The sequence below is a fragment of the Salmo salar genome, chromosome 10 (assembly GCF_965601325.2).
Source record: "Salmo salar chromosome 10, fSalSal1, whole genome shotgun sequence".
Lineage (NCBI taxonomy): Eukaryota > Metazoa > Chordata > Actinopteri > Salmoniformes > Salmonidae > Salmo > Salmo salar.
Genome location: NC_138300.1, coordinates 13,525,944 through 13,545,891, shown reverse-complemented (window position 1 = coordinate 13,545,891; position 19,948 = coordinate 13,525,944). Strand labels below are relative to the sequence as shown.

The 19,948-nt window shown below is 42.7% G+C and overlaps 1 protein-coding gene across 3 annotated transcripts; it reads left to right on the top strand.

Moving 5' to 3' along the window:
* Window positions 1-9,589: 9,589 nt before the first annotated feature.
* LOC106613533 (galectin-3-binding protein A) lies at window positions 9,590-19,465 on the top strand. 3 transcript variants are annotated; one of them, XM_014215893.3, is made up of 6 exons: window positions 9,590-9,839; window positions 14,581-14,671; window positions 14,876-15,067; window positions 15,702-15,833; window positions 16,403-16,676; window positions 16,806-19,465. In XM_014215893.3, the coding sequence occupies exons 2-6, from the start codon at window positions 14,611-14,613 to the stop codon at window positions 17,899-17,901; spliced, it is 1,755 nt and encodes a 584-aa protein (XP_014071368.2). In that variant the 5' UTR covers window positions 9,590-9,839; window positions 14,581-14,610; the 3' UTR covers window positions 17,902-19,465. The 3 variants fall into 3 exon arrangements, with proteins under 3 accessions (XP_014071368.2, XP_014071369.2, XP_045543296.1); XM_014215894.3 differs by having other exon boundaries at window positions 9,597-9,850; XM_045687340.2 differs by lacking the exon at window positions 9,590-9,839 and adding an exon at window positions 13,320-13,986.
* The last annotated feature ends 483 nt before the right edge of the window (window positions 19,466-19,948 follow it).

The following is a 19,948-nucleotide window of genomic DNA, read 5'->3' as shown; positions in this document are numbered from 1 at the left end:
TGACAAAGAAATGATCAGTCTATAATTTTAATGATAGGTTTATTTGAACAGTGAGAGACAGAATAACAACAACAAAAATTCCAGAAAAACGCATGTCAAAAATGTTATAAAATGATTTGCATTTTAATGAGGGAAATAAGTATTTGACCCCCTCTCAATCAGAAAGATTTCTGGCTCCCAGGTGTCTTTTATACAGGTAACGAGCTGTGATTAGGAGCACACTCTTAAAGGGAGTGCTCCTACATACACAAGGCTGCGGGGCCAGACGGATTACCAGGACGTGTGCTCCGGGCATGTGCTGACTAACTGGCAGGTGTCTTCACTGACATTTTCAACATGTCCCTGATTGAGTCTGTAATACCAACATGTTTCTAGCAGACCTCCATAGTCCCTGTGCCCAAGAACACAAAGGCAACCTGCCTAAATGACTACAGACCTGTAGCACTCACGTCCGTAGACATGAAGTGCTTTGAAAGGCTGGTAATGGCTCACATCAACACCATTATCCCAGAAACCCTAGACCCACTCCAATTTGCATACCGCCCAAACAGATCCACAGATGATGCAATCTCTATTGCACTCCACACTGCCCTTTCCCACCTGGACAAAAGGAACACTTATGTGAGAATGCTATTCATTGACTACAGCTCAGCGTAGTCGTGGTCCACTGCCCAAAATCCTTATGATCCGTTCCTGTATGTCAGTCCCTTTCAGACAATCCCCCTTATCACTGTTGGTTCTCCTTAATGACCTCACAGATGAGGGTTTTAACTTTCCTCTTGAGAATTAGAATCAGAAGTACAGTTGTATAGCTCATCGCAATACTTCACCTCTTTGGGTAAATAGTACCCTAGACTGTCCTGATCATCTAGTTGAGCATTCCAGATAATTCCTCCATCCCAGTAGAACTGTCCCGTCCACATAGTAGGATTTTAGATGAGCAGACAGACCAAAGCCCAGTCTATTTAACCATTATTATAGTCAAGTATGTGGGTTATTGTATTTTAATAAAGTTGTTACCATTTTAGTAATCAACTTAACTAGCTAATAAAAGTAACTTTTTTTTTTGTCTTTCAGATGGGCAGACCAGAAACCCAGTGACAACACTTGGGTCTGCAGCTGCCATTTTCCGCTGGGAAAGAGAAATGGCCCTGTATTTACCAGAAAAGGTAGCTCATCCACCATGGCAGAAGAGGAAGATCCAGACTGATGATTGGGAAACAAGAACAAACAATGAGGCATGAGGCTTGAGTATTGAGGGACCACTTGTCACAATGTCCAATGGGTGTTTGTGTTATGGCAAACAATGCGTTTTCTGTCCAGATAAAGATGTTGAAATAGCATTGAAAAAGATTGACCACTGAACAAATGTCTCTTTGTTTTCCAGTTCAACAGGAGTGCTGTCACAGGCGTCGAAAGGGACAGACCAAAATGCAGCGGGTATAGTGCTCATCTTCTTTTATTACTTAATAAAGTGAACACTTAAAACAATAAACCAACAATCAACAGTTCTGCAAGGTACAGTATACAGACCTATGCAGAAAGCAACCACCCACAAAAACACAGGAAAAACAGGCTGCCTAAGTATGGCTTCCAATCAGAGACAACAAAAGACACCTGCCTCTGATTGGAAGCCATACCTGGCCACACATAGAAAAAGAAACATAGAAATAGAAAACTAGAACCAAAATCCCCTAGAACCAAAAACCCCAAAACACACAAAACAAATACCCCCTGCCACACCTTGACCATACTAATTACAAATGACCCCTTTACTGGTCAGGACGTGACAAGTGCATCCCTCAGACCATCCGGTGGAAAGACATCCTGTGCCAGTGTGATCCGAGCGCAAGCGTCCAGTTGTGGAGACTACAGCACAACGAGCCTGTGGACAGACAGGTCAGTAACGCATAAAATATGTGATTGAACTTACGTTAACTACATTACTTTAGTTGGCTGCTTTGAGGAAAACTTGAATGGAATATAACCTATTCTAGGAATCTATTGTTTGTGTATAATCTTTATTAATTGTTCACTTGTTTTTCAACCATGTCAGGTACAAGCAGGAATTACTGGGGTCTTCAGAAAGTAAGACACTGGGGGGTAAGAAATTATTTGAACACCACAGATATAAATTCCCATTGTGTCCATGGTAACCATAGCGACACTTGACCTCAACCACTGCTGTGGTGCCCACAAGACTATCCGGTGAGGCACCCAGGATCCCAGACCCCATGACCCAAAGCCCTGACTCCTGCACATCCATCCCTATAGACATTTTGAATGACTTGATGCCCTCCTCTTCGTTATCTGTGCCCCACTTTACAGACAACACCCCATCCAACGACAGTGATCTGAGCACCCTTTTTTAGCAGCGACATATCAATCATATAGTGGGAAGGATCCTATAAATCAAGACTCTGTGAATGCATACCACACTGAATAAATACGTACTGTGCCTTTGAAGACTTGTCTCTGGTCATGAAACTACAATACGGGCTGGATGTCTAAACAAAGTCAATTCTGAATGTCAATAGTTTTTTCGATTCATTCTCATCAATGACAACATTCTAGAACTGATTTATCACTCATCTAAGTCTGGTATCCGTGGTAATCTGATTAATGATGATATAATTGATTAAGTGGTTTTTACCTTGTCAAATGCTGACAGCACTTTAGAACACATTGTATTGCTAAGATCCTCAAACTTAACTTAATAGCTACCAGTGGTGGAAAAAGTACCCAATTGTCATACTTAAGTAAAAGTAAATATACCTTAACAGAAAATGACTCAGTAGGGATGACCAGGGATGTTCTCTTGATAAGTGTGTGAATTGAACCATTTTCTGTCCTGCTAAGCATTCAAAATGTAACGAGTACTTTTGGGTGTCAGATAAAATGTATGGAGTAAAAAGTACATTTTCTTGAGGAATGTAGTGAAGTAAAAGTAAAAGTTGTACAAAATATGCAAAGTACAGATATCCCAAAAAACTACTTAAGTAGTACCCATTAAGTATTTTTACTTAAGTACTTTACACCACTGACAGCTACAATCACTGACACAGGATAAACTTTATATCTCATGCTGGCCCTGACCAAACTGGTAAACTTCCCCTCACTATAACTACACTTCTTCACATGGCCAGACTTATAGCAGTCTTCACCCCTTTTAATGCTCTTATGCTCATCCTTGAAAAACGCTATAAGGTCTGAATTATACACCAAAGTTGACATACTGTACAAACAATTATCTAGGCTAAATAATACAAAATGATTTTTTAATCTACTGCTCGCTAACTAGCTAGCTGAAGTGTAGTCAGTGGCTAGCTCAGGATCAAGCAGATGTGCCCATGGCTGAGGCAGGCAATGACCAACGAGGACTTGCACACAGAGTTGCTTTCACATTGCAGCACTTCGACTAGATGAGATGCATTTAAATATGGAATGTATTCATTATGGATTATTTTTGCTTTGATAATGTTTGTTCTGTACAAAATTCAAATAGTGTGCAGCAAAAATAAATGAGAGACTAAACCAAGGCTGGTTTAAAATGTAGTTTGTGGTGATTAAAATACTCTCTCTCATGAATATCCAAATAAAAAAAACATGTATTTTTTCATATATTGTTCACCATGGCTGGTAATCACAATTGTCTCATTACTGTATCTTTTTTAGATCATAACTCTCTCTTCCAACTTCATATACAATTCAACCTGTAGAATTCTCATTTTCATTTCATGTTCTTCCTTCAGATATTTCATTTTATGCTCATGAAATTCTCTGGCTAACTTTTCATGCATGGTCATCTTCTTTGTTCTCTGCTGAAAGGTGGTGGCAGCATATTCTTTTCAGGGATGTTATAGCAGATGTGGAGGGTACACACTCACTGTGTACTGGATCTTCCAACCTGTTCACATTCCTTTCCTCTGGAGAAAGAACACTGATAGAGGCACAAATAAACTCATATGGTCCTTAGAATGAAAGAAGAATAAAGATTGATACAGACAGTGGAATATATTTACCAAAGGAAGTAACCAATTTACTTTCTTTGGTATATGTAGCATTTGTGCTCAGTTCTTCATTTGAACTGTCCAAATGGTCATCGTCTGGTATACCATCCAGAGGTTGCTGGTGCTCTATTATTCCAGACAGCAAGTCGCTCAATTCATCAGTCTTGTCTTTTTTGGTGGTCCACCACCAGTAGTAAATCGCTCTCTTCTGATCTCTGCATTCTCTATTTTTAAAGCCAGTTTAAGGTTCTTCCGCAGTCTATAAAGGCAGATATCATTCAATAGAAGTGAGGTCACAAAAATATGAATATGAGAAATACTGATAATAATGAAGATTTCTCACCTGAAGTTGTACTCTTCTTGTGGTTACATTTTCATTTGCATTGAATTCACTGCAATTTGCAGCCCAAACACTATCTTTTTCTCAGTAGCAGTAGTATGGTTTTTAACTTCAATAACTGGATGGTTTGACAAAACTTGTTTTAGTAGCATTTTTTCATACTCACTAAAGTTTTTTGAACAAATTATTTTTGCCTCTGGCATTGTTTTGTTTCAAGATTCACACCAGTAATGGTGTTTTCTATTCCATTCCGGGTTTTTATGAGCACCATTAGACCAACAGCATGTGCTCATACTTAACCTAATCAGGCTTAACCCAGGTGTTCTCATTTAGGCCCAATGTAAATCATGTTCCAAAAATGTAAATCACTATCCACAAACAAACAAATCAAATCAAATCAAATGTATTTATATAGCCCTTCTTACATCAGCTGATATCTCAAAGTGCTGTACAGAAACCCAGCCTAAAACCCCAAACAGCAAGCAATGCAGGTGTAGAAGCACAGTGGCTAGGAAAAACTCCCTAGAAAGGTCAAAACCTAGGAAGAAACCTAGAGAGGAACCCGGCTATGAGGGGTGGCCAGTCCTCTTCTGGCTGTGCCGGGTGGAGATTATAACAGCACATGGCCAAAATGTTCAAATGTTCATAAATGACCAGCATGGTCAAATAATAATAATCATAGTAGTTGTCGAGGGTGCAACAAGTCAGTAACACAAGAGTAAGTGTCAGTTGGCTTTTTCATAGCCGATCTTTGAGAGTATCTCTACCGCTCCTGCTGTCTCTAGATAGTTGAAAACAGCAGGTCTGGGACAACTAGCACGTCCGGTGAACAGGTCAGGGTTCCAGCAGGTCTGGGACAGCAGGTCTGGGACAGGTAGCACGTCCGGTGAACAGGTCAGGGTTCCATAGCTGCAGGCAGAACAGTTGGAACTGGAGCAGCAGCACATCCAGGTGAACTGGGGACAGCAAGGAGTCATCAAGCCAGGTAGTACTGAGGCATGGTCCTAGGGCTCAGGTCCTCCGAGAGAGAGAAAGAAAGAAAGAGAGAATTAGAGAGAGCATATTTAAATTCACACAGGACACTGGAAAAGACAAGAGAAATACTCCAGATGTGACAGACTGACCCTAGCCCCCCGACACATAAACTACTGCAGCATAAATACTGGAGGCTGAGACAGGAGGGGTCAGGAGACACTGTGGCCCCATCCGATGAAACCCCCGGACAGGGCCAAACAGGTAGGATATAACCCCACCCACTTTGCCAAAGCACAGCCACCCACCACTGGAGGGATATCTCCAACCACCAACATACCATCCCGGGACAAGGCCGAGTATAGCCCACAAAGATCTCCGCCACGGCACAACCCAAGGGGGGGCACCAACCCAGACAGGAAGACCACGTCAGTGACTCAACCCACTCAAGTGACGCACCCCTCCCAGGGACGGCATGGAAGAACACCAGTAAGCCAGTGACTCAGCCCCTGTAATCAAAACACCTTTTGATTTGTATTTGTAAATCGATATATTGCATTAGAATTTGTTTTATAACTGCAGATATTCAAGTAATTTCCAAAGGTCTTATTAAGCAAAATGACTGCCATAAAGACAAAAAGTTGTCATGCGTAGAAAGAGATTTGTAGTCGTAGAAAAAAAGTTGATCCCATAAAAGTTGATTCCATTGATGCTGTTGACCTGGATCACTGGTTGCTGCGGAAAAGGAGGTCAGAGAGGGTGAGTGTAACCAGTGTGAAATGGCTAGCTAGTTAGCGGTGCGCGCTAATAGCGTTTCAATCGGTGACGTCACTTGCTTTGAGACCATGAAGTAGTTTTTCCCCTGCTCTGCAAGGACTGTGGCTTTTGTGGACGATAGGTATGTCGATGTGTGCAGAGGGTCTCTGGTTCAAACCAGGGTTGGGGCGAGGATAGGGATGGAAGCGATACTGTTACAAAGTCTGATCCCATATCCTACCCCTCCCTTCTACCTTTTGCATGCCTCTCCTGGGGAAATGGTTAGAGGCCTCAGGAATACTTATGTCTCCTTAATGCCCATCGTCTGTGCAACATGAGACAGCGGATGGATTATAATCACTTACAATGTATGACATATCCTTCTCATTTAGTGGTGCTATCACACAGCTAATTCAACTATTTGTTCACCGCAATAGTGTTCCAAATTTAGAGTAATCAAGGGCCAGGGTTTAAATTATTTACATTGGACATACTATGGTTACACATATGGTTAACATATAATGGATACCATACTAAACTCACCAAAAAAAGAAACGTCCTCTCACTGTCAACTGCTTTTATTTTCAGCAACTTAACATGTGTAAATATTTGTATGAACATAACAAGATTCACCAACTGAGACATAAACTGAACAAGTTCCACAGACATGTGACTAACAGAAATGGAATAATGTGTCCCTGAACAAAGGGGGGTCAAAATCACAAGTAACAGTCAGTATCTGGTGTGGCCACCAGCTGCATTAAGTACTGCAGTGCATCTCCTCCTCATGGACTGCACCAGATTTGCCAGTTCTTGCTGTGAGATGTTACACCACTCTTCCACCAAGACACCTGCAAGTTTCTGGGGGGAATAGCCCTAGCCCTCACCCTCCAATCCAACAGGTCCCAGACGTGCTCAATGGGATTGAGATCCGGGCTCTTCGCTGGCCATGGCAGAACACTGACATTCCTGATTGCAGGAAATCACGCACAGAACGAGCTGTATGGCTGGTGGCATTGTCATGCTCGAGGGTCATGTCAGGATGAGCCTGCAGGAAGGGTACCACATGAGGGAGGAGGAAGTCTTCCCTGTAACGCACAGCATTGAGATTGCCTGCAATTACAACAAGCTCAGTCCGATAATACTGTGACACACCGCCCCAGACCATGACGGACCCTCCACCTCCAAATGAATCCCGCTCCAGTGTACAGGCTTCGGTGTGACGCTCATTCCTTCGACGATAAACGCGAATCCAACCATCACACCTGGTGAGACAAAACCACGACTTGTTAGTGAAGTGTACTTTTTGCCAGTCCTGTCGGGTCCAGCGACGGTGGGTTTGTGCCTATAGGCGACGTTGTTGCTGGTGATGTCTGGTGAGGACCTGCCTTACAACAGGCCTACAAGCCCTCAGTCTAGCCTCTCTCAGCCTATTGCGGACAGTCTGAGCACTGATGGAGGGATTGTGCGTTCCTGGTGTAACTTGGGCAGTTGTTGCCATCCTGTACCTGTCCAGGTGTGATGTTCGGATGTACCGATCCTGTACAGGTGTTGTTACACGTGGTCTGCCACTGCGAGGACAATCAGCTGTCCGTCCTGTCTCCTTGTAGCGCTGTCTTAGGCGTCTCACAGTATCGACATTGCAATTTATTGCCCTGGCCACATCTGCAGTCCTCCTGCCTCCTTGCAGAATGCCTAAGGCACGTTCACGCAGATGTGCAGGCCTCTTTATCAGTAGAAAGGCCTCTTTAGTGTCCTAAGTTTTCATAACTGTGGCCTTAATTAGTTGCCTACAGTTTGTAAGCTGTTAGTGTCTTAACGACCGTTCCACAGGTGCATGTCCATTAATTGTTTATGGTTCATTGAACAAGCATGGGAAACAGTGTTTAAACCCTTTACAATGAAGATCTGTGAAGTTATTTGGATTTTTACAAATTATCTTTGAAAGACAGGGTCCTGAAAAAGGGACGTTTCTTTTTTTGCTGAGTGAGAGTCTGCCAGCGATTTCTAGAAATGTCTTTCTATGGGTAGAAACTGTCACAACATCGACGGAAGGTGGCCCCCCTCCTCGCCCGGCGGCACTCGGCGGTCGTCGTCGCCGGCCTACTAGCTGCCACCGATCCTCTATTTATTTTCTGTTGGTCAGGTCTAGTTTAGGTTTGCACCTGTTTAGTATTAGTTCATTAGTGGGGGGTATTTAGTCTTTCTGTGTAGGTTTGTTTTTGTGCGTGATTATTTTTTGTCAGGTTGTACGTCTGGGGTACAGGTGTTTTTTCCCTCTGCCTGTGGGTTTTGTGGCAGCATGTTTTGGGCTGCGTCCCTACGCTGTGTTCGGGCTGTTTATGGGTATTTGTGTGACTTTGCCCTGCCTTACCTGTTTTTGGCAAGTGTGGATTATTTATTAAAACGTGTGTTCACGGACTTGTGTCTCCTGCACCTGACTTCAACCCTCCTGCTTCCTTGAGCACTCTGACACAAACATTTTTTCTATGAATACAAATCGCTTTCTATGGTGACAACTTTTTCTCTATGTGTGAGAACTTTTTGTATTTTTCTTGTCGTCTAATCGCAGCTAAAAGTCAGGTGACCTAAGCGCTTCCAAATATGGAGTTCCAGGTTTGCCATATCTGTCATGTTTGCACGTATCTCTCCTATGTGCAAGTCTTTATGGCAGTCATTTTACTTGGAAATAACATGCAAATCTGCAGTTATAAAAAATGTACAAATACAAATCAAAAGGTGTTTGTTTGTGGATAGTGAATTGGGTTTGTGGATAGCGATTTACATTTGTGGAAAGTGTTTTATATTGTGGATTGGTCATTTACATTTGTGGAAAGTGATTTACATTTGTGAATACATTTGTCATGATTTTGGAGATGCTGCAACGAGAAGAAATTAAATCTACTTTCACCCCCAGGCAAATGTATTGATAAAACTCAATTTGTCACGTAGCGAATTACACAGTGATCAAAACGTCACGCCAAAGTAAACCTACAATAAACACATACTTAGTTTGAAGTGTTTTGTAAAATCCATGATGTGAAAAATGAATCTTGAAAAAACGATTTGAACCATTTTCGTGTTTGACCGCTAGGTTTTATGGTTATTATCATGACGCGTCCACTGGTCCGGACAATGAATCCTGTTTATATGACTCATTGCGGCTAGCACTAATAACAGGTCAAATGAACGAGTCACTCAGAAAGATGAATCACGACTCTCGAGTCAGTAAAAAATCTCGTTCAAAACGAACGAATTGTTCGCGAACGTCAAATCAATATTCATTAGTAAATTAGATGATATAAGGTAGCCACAGCTTTTCAAGTTGTTTGAATCAACTGTTTAGCTAGCTAACCCGGAATGGGGGTCTTCCCATTCCCACACAGGGATGTATGGGATATGTAAAAACAATGTAATAACAAGTTTATAATCCAGCGTTCGTGGCAATGCAATTTTGGGAATCTAGCGTGCTTGGTCATGAACACGTTTGCGAAATACATGGCATAATCATATCCAGTTTAACCTACATAGGACGCCGCACATTAAAGGCGTTGCAACATGTAGGAGTCTAGGACTAGCAATGCATGCATCTCCTATTCAATGTCATTTGAGCATTCCGAAGAAACGAAACTCATGAATTTGGCCAGCCCTCGAGGACAAGCAGGGAGGGGATTATGTAGAAACAGTGATTATCAACTTCAACGGGGGTATTTATTCAGAGGTACCAGAAACTAACTGCAAGGCACTGCGAGGCAATTTAGGCAAGCAATTGGTAGAGTATTATTATTTGTAACATTTGAATGTACAATGATTCATGTAACTGAAATACAAAAAGCTAATAATACTGGAGGGAACAATTAAAATAAGTGATCAAGCAAAATCAATGATCAAGAGAGACCGAGACAATAGGTTGCTCTCAGTGGTTAACTGTTGTAACAATCTACAGTGTAAATTGTCTGTCCTTTTAAAAGTGTAGTAGTAGTTCTGATTTTATATTTGAAGTAATGTATACCTCTGCAATGGCTTTATTATGTTTTTAGTGTGCATTTCAGTTTGTCATTTCTTTGATTGCTGGATGTTTTCGGAAATGTTGCACAATATGTTCCTTTAGTGTGTGTTAGGAATGCACATTTCGGTCAATTTTGCTGCCAACTAACTGACCCCCATTAACGGGCGGCAGGTAGCCTAGTGGTTAGAGCGTTGGACTAGTAACCTAAAGATTGCAAGATCGACAAGGTAAAAATCTGTCGTTCTGCCCCTGAACAAGGCAGTTAACCCACTGTTCCTAGGCCGTCATTGAAAATAAGAATTTGTTCTTAACTGATATGCCTAGATAAATAAAGGTAAAAAAATTAACCGGCTAACAAATGGTTACTTTTTTTCCAAACAGTAAAATTATGTTACCAACAGAAAATACTATCAGAGATCTGTATATAATGACGAGATTCGTATTTCTCTGCCCTAACAATGGTAGTCGTCCCACCGCTGGAAGGCAGGAGACATAGAAACGCATTGGGCTTGTTCTGGATAGATTTTGGAGAGAGCGAAACCTCTCGCTTCGCCTCTTCCTCTCTGATACTATGTTTAAGCGTCATACAACGGGGTGGGTCTAATCCCGAATGCTGATTGGTTAAAAGTAAAATAAAATCAAACTTTATTTGTCACTGGCGCCGAATACAAGTGTAGACCTTACCGTGAAACGCTTACTTACAAGCCCTTAACCAACAGTGCAGTTCAAAAGTTAAGAAAATATTTACCAAATAGACTAAAGTAAAAATAATAATAAAAAGTAACACAATAAGAATAACAATAACGAGGCTATATACAAGGGGTACCGGTAAAGGTTCATGTTAGTTGAGGTAATTTGTACATGTAGGCAGGGGTGAAGTGACTATGCATAGATAATAAACAACGAGTAGCAGCAATGTACAAAAGGAGGGGGGATCAATGTAAATTGTCCGGGGGCGATTTTATTAATTGTTCAGTAGTCTTGTGGCTTGAGGGTAGAAGCTGTTGAGGAGCCTTTTGGTCCCAGACTTGGCGGTCTGGTACCGCTTCCGTGCGGTAGCAGAGAAAACAGGCTATAACCTGGGTGACTGGAGTCTCTAACAATTTTATGGGCTTTCCTCTGACACCAGCTATTATATAGGCCCTGGATGGCAGGAAGTTTGGCTCCAGCAATGTACTGGGCCGTACGCACTACCCTTTGTAGCGCCTTAAGGTCAGATGCTGAGCAGTTGCCATACCAGGCGGTGATGCAACCGGTCAGGATGCTCTCGATGGTGCAGCTGTAGAACCTTTTGAGGATCTGGGGACCCATGCCAAATCTTTTCAGTCTCCTGAGGGGGAAAAGGTTTTGTCGTGCCCTCTTCACGACTGTCTTGGTATGTTTGGATCATGATAGTTCGTTGGTGATGTGGACACCAAGGAACTTGAAACTCTCGACCCGCTCCACTACAGCCCTGTCGATGTTAATGGGGGCCTGTTCGGCCCGCCTTTTCCTGTAGTCCACGATCAGCTCCCTTGTCTTGCTCACGTTGAGGGAGAGGCTGTTGTCCTGGCACCTTACTGCCAGTTCTCTGACCTCCTCCCTATAGGCTGTCTCATCGTTGTCGGTGATCAGGCCTACCACTGTTGTGTCGTCAGCAAACTTAATGATGGTGTTGGAGTCGTGTTTGGTCACGTTGTCGTGGGTGAACAGGGAGTACAGGAGGGGACTAAGTACACACCCCTGAGTGGCCCCAGTGTTAAGGATCAGCATGGGAGATGTGTTGTTGCATACTCTTACCAGCTGGGGGAGGCCCGTCAGGAAGTCCAGGATCAGGTTGCAGAAGGAGGTGTTTAGTCCCAGAGTCCTTAGCTTAGTGATGAGCTTTGTGGGCACTATGGTGTTGAACGCTGAGCTGTAGTCAATGAACAGCATTCTCACATAGGTGCTCCTTTTGTCCAGGTGGCAAAAGGCAGTGTGGAGTGCGATTGAGATTGCGTCATCTGTGGATCTGTTGGGGCGGAATGCGAATTGGTGTGGGTCTAGGATGTCTGGGAGGATGCTGTTGACGTGCATTCCAGCCAGTGTCTATTCCACAAGTTACCACAGGGTAAATCTATGACGTCAATATTCCTATTACTCTGTTCCATCTGACTGCGCAATCCACTTTCTCATCAGCCTAGGCAGGGAAGTTATAAACTTGATCTCCACTATAAAAAGCATCTAGACATGATCTCACATTTCTTTTAGACTACCATTTAGTTTTCAACAGCGGGTATTTGTATAAACCTTGTATAAAGATTTGTATAAACAGTATAAACGATCTGTCTCTGACATATGCAACATTGTTTCAATATTCAAATTCGATCTCCAGCTGGCCCATAGTAATGAACGTGTAGGGGTCGGGAGTCGAGACGAGAGAGGCAGGCAGCGTTCCTCAGACAATCGAAATCATGAATCAGCTGGCATCACTATAGCCTATACAATGAATTGTCAATTGAAAAACGGTAAAAGGAATGAAGGGCAGCTAGTTTGCAGCTTCAGTTTGAAGTTATTGTGTTAGCTGTGTTGTTGGCTAGCTCCTCTGAACAACAGTGTCCATAACTAGAGAGCACATTTTCTATGCCAGGTGAAATCGTGCCTCATTAGGCCATTGTTATGGATGCATCCAAATGTCACTAGAAAACAGCTTAAACAAATACAGCTACTGTTGTTATTCTGTCTGCACTGTTTTTGACGTGATCGTAAGTTAGCCGTAGTTGGCTAGTTAGCAAGCAAGGGATAAGAACGTTGCCAGCCAGTATGGCAATGTGACATTTAGAACGAACGACTGGGTCGCGTCCGAAGATACAGAACAAAAAGACTGAACATCTGGCTCCCATCTCTGGCAACCTAACCAATAGAAAGAACGACCAGCTGGCTTGGGTAGCAACACTAGATTTGTTTCGGGACTATATCTTGTGGAAGGATGAAATAGTATGAATAAATTCATCAAAATAACATTGAATTAAAATATGTCAATCATTATTTGAATATGTTGGTAACCCGTTGTATAAAAGTGATAATGCCCTCGAAGCCGGTGTTTGGAGTATATATTGGCACGGTTTGCCTGCCCTCGACTTCTTTTCGGGCCTAACAACACCCGTGCCAATATATCCTCCAAACACTGGCTTCTTGGGCATTATCACTTAAATAATGCCTGAGGAGGTGTGGTATATGGCCAATATACCACTGCTAAGGGCTGTTCTTAAGCACGACACAACGCAGAGTGCCCTGGCACAGGCCTTAGCCGTGGTATATTGGCCATATATCACAAACCCCAGAGGTGCCTTATTGCTATTATAAACTGTTTACCAATGTAATTAGAACAGTAAAAATACATGTTTTGTCATACCCGTGGTATACGGTCTTATATACCACGGCTGTCAGCCAATCGGCATTCAGGGCTCGACGCACCCAGTTAATAAATGCATATAAGGACCGGACATTTTTCATTAAGAGCTTAATGGAAACATGCAACAATAGCAAGCCTATCGTCTTACAGTCAAAATGCTATAGCCTGTTATTGAACATGCAACTCTTGTAATGTAGTTAATAAAAAGGAATTTTCAAACATTTGCAAAAATGGAATTCGCTGGAAAACACAGTTCAAAACAGAGCACCTAATGCGAGTGGTTCCATATGTGACAGATGGAAATCTCTGTTAGAAACTTAGAAAGAGGGGGAATCTATAACAACAACTAGGATTGGTTGCTAATATAACTAGGATTGTGCCTTCGGCTTCTGAACAATGAAGAAAGTTGATATGAAAGCCAATAGAACAGGAGAGAAATGCTGTTTAATGGCACCAGGAAGTCTTTATAAAATAATTGCCGCCTCGTTTCTATGGATGGATTTTCTCAAGGCTACTTTAAAGCAAGGTAAGACATGCCTCATTATTTTAAGTAAAGCTTTCAGACAATTCCTGCCTCAAGCTCACATTGCAAAGTGGTGGGTGACGTGCTGATAGCCTGCCTACGGTTGACTATAGCCTATGCACTGGAATGGCAAATGGGAGGCGCGCTTTAAGTACGAGTTGAGGTTGAGAAATAAAAATAGCTCCTTTTTAATCGTGGCCGTCAAAGTTTTTAACATGGGATTGTATTTAGAGTTGTTATTTATTGCGCAACGACTGGGCTTACAAAAGCACCTTTCACTCCATTGAGGACCTACTCTCTCTCTTTGGCAGGTGATAGGATATTCTACTCTTCAAACTAGGCTCTGTATGCTCTGCGCCTGTGATAAATAAGATGCATGACGACTAAGGAAAATACACAAATGTAATTCTACAAAATGATGCAAATGAACATATAGATTGATAGCATGACCGGTCAGATGTATTTTCGACAGCTAGGTTAACCTTTAACATCCGTAGTTTGTGTGTCTCTATCTGGGGGGAGGGGGAGGGGGGGGGGGGGCATTGGGAGAGTCAGAAGACACATTTCTCAACATTCTTCGTTACCCATGTTTTTCAGATACTTATCACCTGGAGCCTGGCTAGAAACATGTCAGGGGAGTATTGCCTAATTTCCTGTGTCCTTCTGCTCATGGTCAGCTTGTCTGTGGGTGAGTTCATGCAGTGGTCATCCTCTGCAGCTGGAAACCCTTAAAACTGATTTTCCAAGTGCAATTCATTTCCCGGAGACAGGTTAAGCCTAGGCTTGGACTGAAAAGCTATTTCAATGGAGATTTTCCACTGTCCAGATTTATCAGTGCTTTTGGGGGACTATTTGACTGACTTACTGACTGTATTCTAATGCTTCCATTCAGGGGTACAGAATGGGGACATGAGGCTGGTGGGGGGTGAGCTGGCCGTGGAGGGCCGTGTGGAGATCTACTATAATGGACAGTGGGGGACCGTGTGTGATGACAACTGGGACATTGCTGAGGCACAGGTGGTGTGTCGCTATCTCAACTACCCTGGTGCTCTCACTGCTGTGGTGGGTGGGATATACGGACAAGGTAGGTTAGATCTGTATGACCTCACCATTCAGAACCATATACACTTGAGTGTACAAAACATTAAGAACACCTTCCTAGTACTGAGTTGCACCTCTTTTTGTCCTCAGAACAGCCTCAATTCGTTGGGGCATGGACTCTACAAGGTGTCGAAAGCGTTCCACAGGGATGCTGGCCCATGTTTGCTCCAATGCTTCCCGCAGTTGTGTCAAGTTGGCTGGATGTCCTTTGAGTGGTGGACCATTGTTGATACACACGTGAACTGTTGACTGTGAAAAACCCAGCAGCGTTGCAGTTCTTGACACATTCAAACCGGTGTGCCAGGCACCTACTACCATACCCCTACCATATTTTTTGTCTTGCCCATTCACCTTCTGAATGGCACACATACACAGTCCATGTCTTAATTGTCTCAAGGCTTAAGAATCCTTCTTCAACCTGTCTTCTCCCCTTCATCTACATTGATTGAAGTGATATCAATAAGGGATCATAGCGTTCACCTGGACTCACCTGGTCAGTCTATATCATGGAAAGAGCACGTGTTCCTAATGTTTTGTACATTCAGTGTCTAGCATACAATGGAGGTCTGCACTGTTTGTTTGCATTGACCCGTGACACGTTTGTATTCCGGCCTTAGGATCTGGTCCTATCTGGATGGATGATCTAAACTGTGAGGGGACAGAGAAAGACTTGTCCCACTGTCTCTTCAAAGGCTGGGGGGTTACTGACTGTCAGCATGCTGAGGATGCCGGTGTGGTCTGTGAAAGAGGTACACGTGTATTTGATTATTTATTATTTAAATACTTATTTTAGTATGTTCAAGTAATGTGGCTGGAATGAACTTCTATTGTTATAGTTTCCTATAAATAGCCTATTATTTTAAGGTATTTTCAAATACTTATTTCCAAATACATGATTTCAAATACCAAACTGATCAAATGTATGTGTGTATTTGAGTCAGTGCATATGTGTATTTCCAAATGCGTTCCAATATTCAACTCCTTGTCTTTGAAAGTTATTGAAATACCCTAAATAATATTTGAACCCAGGTCTACAGTGACCACAGTGACTGATACACAAAGCCCTAGAAACCAGACACAGTTTCATTGAAAGGCACAAAGACAGAATTGAAGTATCCAGTAGCAGAAGTTATTGGCCCATGGCTCACTTTGCGATGCTAATGAAGATGTTACAACTGTTACATGTTCAAAGAGGTTTACAATGAATGGCTATTGGATTTGAAGAAAATATTTGATACATTTCTGATATTTTGTTGATAAACTGTTTGTGCTATTCAGCATATGATGTGCTTAATCAATATTTGTTCTGTTTGATCAGAATCGTCTCGGAATAACAGTCGCGTCTACACCCTGGACCACAACACAGGCCTCGGTAACCGCATGGGGGCGCTGTTTGACAGTGGACGCGACTGCGACTTTGACATCATGGTGCGGGTTGCAAACAGCACTGTGGAAACCATCTGTGTTCACAAGCTGATTGTCACTCTGGACCCAAATGCCTCCATCTTAAACGCCACACAAGAGGAGAACCTCAGTAACCTCAACCTAGACGTCAGCCTCAACTGCCGGCCACATGTCACCGACTTCCTGAGGTAAGGTGGCACCAACCTGCTAACAAACTTTAATCTAGTTACTGTTACATCAACAATATTGTTCTGCAAAGCAAAGCTTTGCCGTGGCAGAGAATCCATGTATTTTTGTAATCTTTTTATCTTCTGCAGGTATCTGTACACGTGGCAGATTAACGTGACCATGTCCTCTGCCCAGTGCATCCACAAGATGGCGTCCAACTGGGGTCTGAAGCAGCTTCAGGAGGCGGCAGGGAGGCTCTTCACCTGGCTGCTCCCCGATGATGCCTCCTTCCAGACCCAGACCTCTCTGTACGAGTACTCAGTCCACACAGGGGACCCAGTTCTGCAGGAAACCTGTCTGCGCTACCTTGCCTGGAACTGTGAGTCACTGATCCGTTCCCCAGCCTGGACTGGTCTTGCCCTGGGCACAGTAAAGACCCTTCTAGCCCGTTCAGACGTGGTAGTGCCAGATGAGGCCTTCCTCCTAAAGGGTTTGGAGGACTGGGTGTTGGAACAGGGTAACTCGTCCACCCACGAAGACCAGGTCGCCATTTTGGACCACATCCGTTTTCCCATGATCGCTGCTGAAGATTTGTTCAACCTCAAAGCCAAGTCTGAACTGTACATGGACCAACAAGAGCGTTATAATGCCGGCATGTTGCAGGGCTTTCAGTTCAATGCACTACCCTTCCAGACGCTAGCTGGGGGCCTCCTCCTTAAAAAGGTGGAATACACACCCAGGATCTACACTGGCAAGCCATGGAGCTTCACTTTCAGCTCAAAGGATGTCACCACGTTCCGATACATCGGACACTATTCCCACTCAGGCCAGAACCTCAACAGCCTCAGTGCCAACTTTGACAGCCCTGTGCACAACAGTGCCTTTTTTTCCCTGTTCAAAAAGCTAAACTGGAACACCAGGGTCTTTATCCACAACCATGAATGCTCAAACAGCGGTATCCTCTGTCCGTCGCTGCCGATGGTCTCGCTAACTGCCCAGAATAACAGGGAGTTGCCCCAAGAGTATCAGGACAGCATCCGCTACCTCAACAAGGTTGTCCTGATGTGTGAAGGGGAGTTTGTATTCCATGTCCAGGATTTTGCATCCACAATTGGCAATGGCGGCAATCAGGCCCAGATCCCAGCAAACATCACTGCGGGCCAGGCCTATCCGTGCCACTCAGACCAGTTCTCCTACCGTGTGGTGGTTCAGCCTGTGTACACCACCGAGATCAAGGACAATTAGCAGGAAGTAGAGGGACATGAATATGAGGAGATAAAGTGAACGAAGATCACTTGGTAGTTAGTAGTTCTTTTTCAATTATCCAAGTTTAACAAAACAATTTTAGCAACGTCAATGTATGTAATCCTAAGTGTTTTGTTTAACCCATCCAATATCTTCTGAATGTCACTTCTAGGCAACACTGCATTATCATTCTCAGTGGTGATTTTAGCATGTAAATCTTGGTGTGGCAAAAAAACGAACAAATGGGATGCATGCCAGCAAAGCCACAACACAACACTAAACAATAAATTAATTGCACTATAACGGGGACAAACAGTGCCCACAAACTGTTAGGGTCAACTTAAAGCTGTCCCAACAGCAGTCCCAACACCTTACCACTGCAACACCTGGCTATCAGCGTCTTTGTCTGGCATTGAAACAGTTAATTCAGCCTCATTTACTGCCTTTTAAAAAAACATAGTTGATATGGCTGACTTGCTTAAACAAATGTAGTTTCTGCTGACAATTGAGATGTACAAACTATGGAATAAGGGGACGACAAGAGGATAAGAGGCAATCCGTAATTTCGATCAAGACGTTAATTAGCGAACTAGGACGGATATAGTCAATATAACTATTTGTTTAGCACTTTTGAAATGTACAGCGACAGAATTCTGAACATGGGCCGTTTTTACAGTGTTCTCCCTGTACACCAAGTCAGAAGCGTAGAATAAATAAAGGGGGCATTTATGCAGACAATGAAAGCTCTTACAAAATTTGATGATTACATTTCTCTAAAACAGGTTATAGGCTACATGTGCACCACCATGTCAGAACAGTAGGTGAAATTAAGAGGGGTAAATAGACCAAATTATCAATCAATCAAATGTATTTATAAAGCCCTTTTTACATCAGCTGATGTCACAAAGTGCTATACAGAAACCCAGCCTAAAACCCCAAACAGAAGCAATGTAGATTTGGGACCACACAGCCACTGTCACTGATTCCTTCCAAACCACTCATTGTTGAATTTGACGATGACTGCTAGCTAAGATTTTGAAAGCAGTCCATTCAAAGCTACTGTACATATAATGTGAATTGATGTAATTTTATGGGTGGCCAATGACATTGATCCTTCTTGTATGGGCACTTCTAATGTAACGTAGTGTCCCCATGAGTGACAGAACACTGAGCCAATCATGGTGCAACGCTCTGTATTTTCTGCTGGTCTGCCCCACCACCACAGAAAGCACTGAGCTAGGCTGAAACACCTGCATTTTGAAGCTGCCTTACTTAAGAAAACATAAAAGAGACCATGTATGTATGCGGCTTTATTAACTCAGTGATATATACATTTTTTACATTGTTTGCAAGCTGATATGTGACACGTATTAATGCCAAAATAACATGCAAAACAGGCAAGACCCCCCCCCCCAAAAAAAATGTGGGGCTTAAAACAGGGTCACCACTGATCAATCTAATGTCTGTGTAACGTTACTTTGAAAAATGTGGGTCAGGATCATATGTTCACAACAAATAACGTTCTATGTATGGTTGTTTTTAATAAAAGTTTTAGTAAAGTGAATATGTCTATTCCATGTTGGTTCAAAGTCATTTCATTTAAAAGACTTGGATACATCGTCGATTTGAATCAGTGTGTGCCCCGTTAGATGTTTACAAAACAATTGGTTCTTAGCTTAAGACAATATTACACAGATTAGCTAATGGTTACAGAAATCAGGAATGCAGACAGGCTCTATAGACCTCTATATCTATATGAGTGAATGTGTCCAACCCATCACCACCTGTTATGTTGGGCACCAACAGACCAAAAAGGATCTTATTATTACAGTCTCCCTAGGCAGACGGATTGCCTACAATGATGTATATTCACAGATGAAAGGGGGTTAGTTAAAATATTTGGTACATCACTGGTTGCCTTCCAAAATGTCAACAATGTTCCAGGACATTCTGGTCTCATAGACTAGACGTAACATAGTAAATGTAACTGACACACAATGAGTATGATATGTTATGTTTGGTATGGTTACATAAGACAGATGGTTAC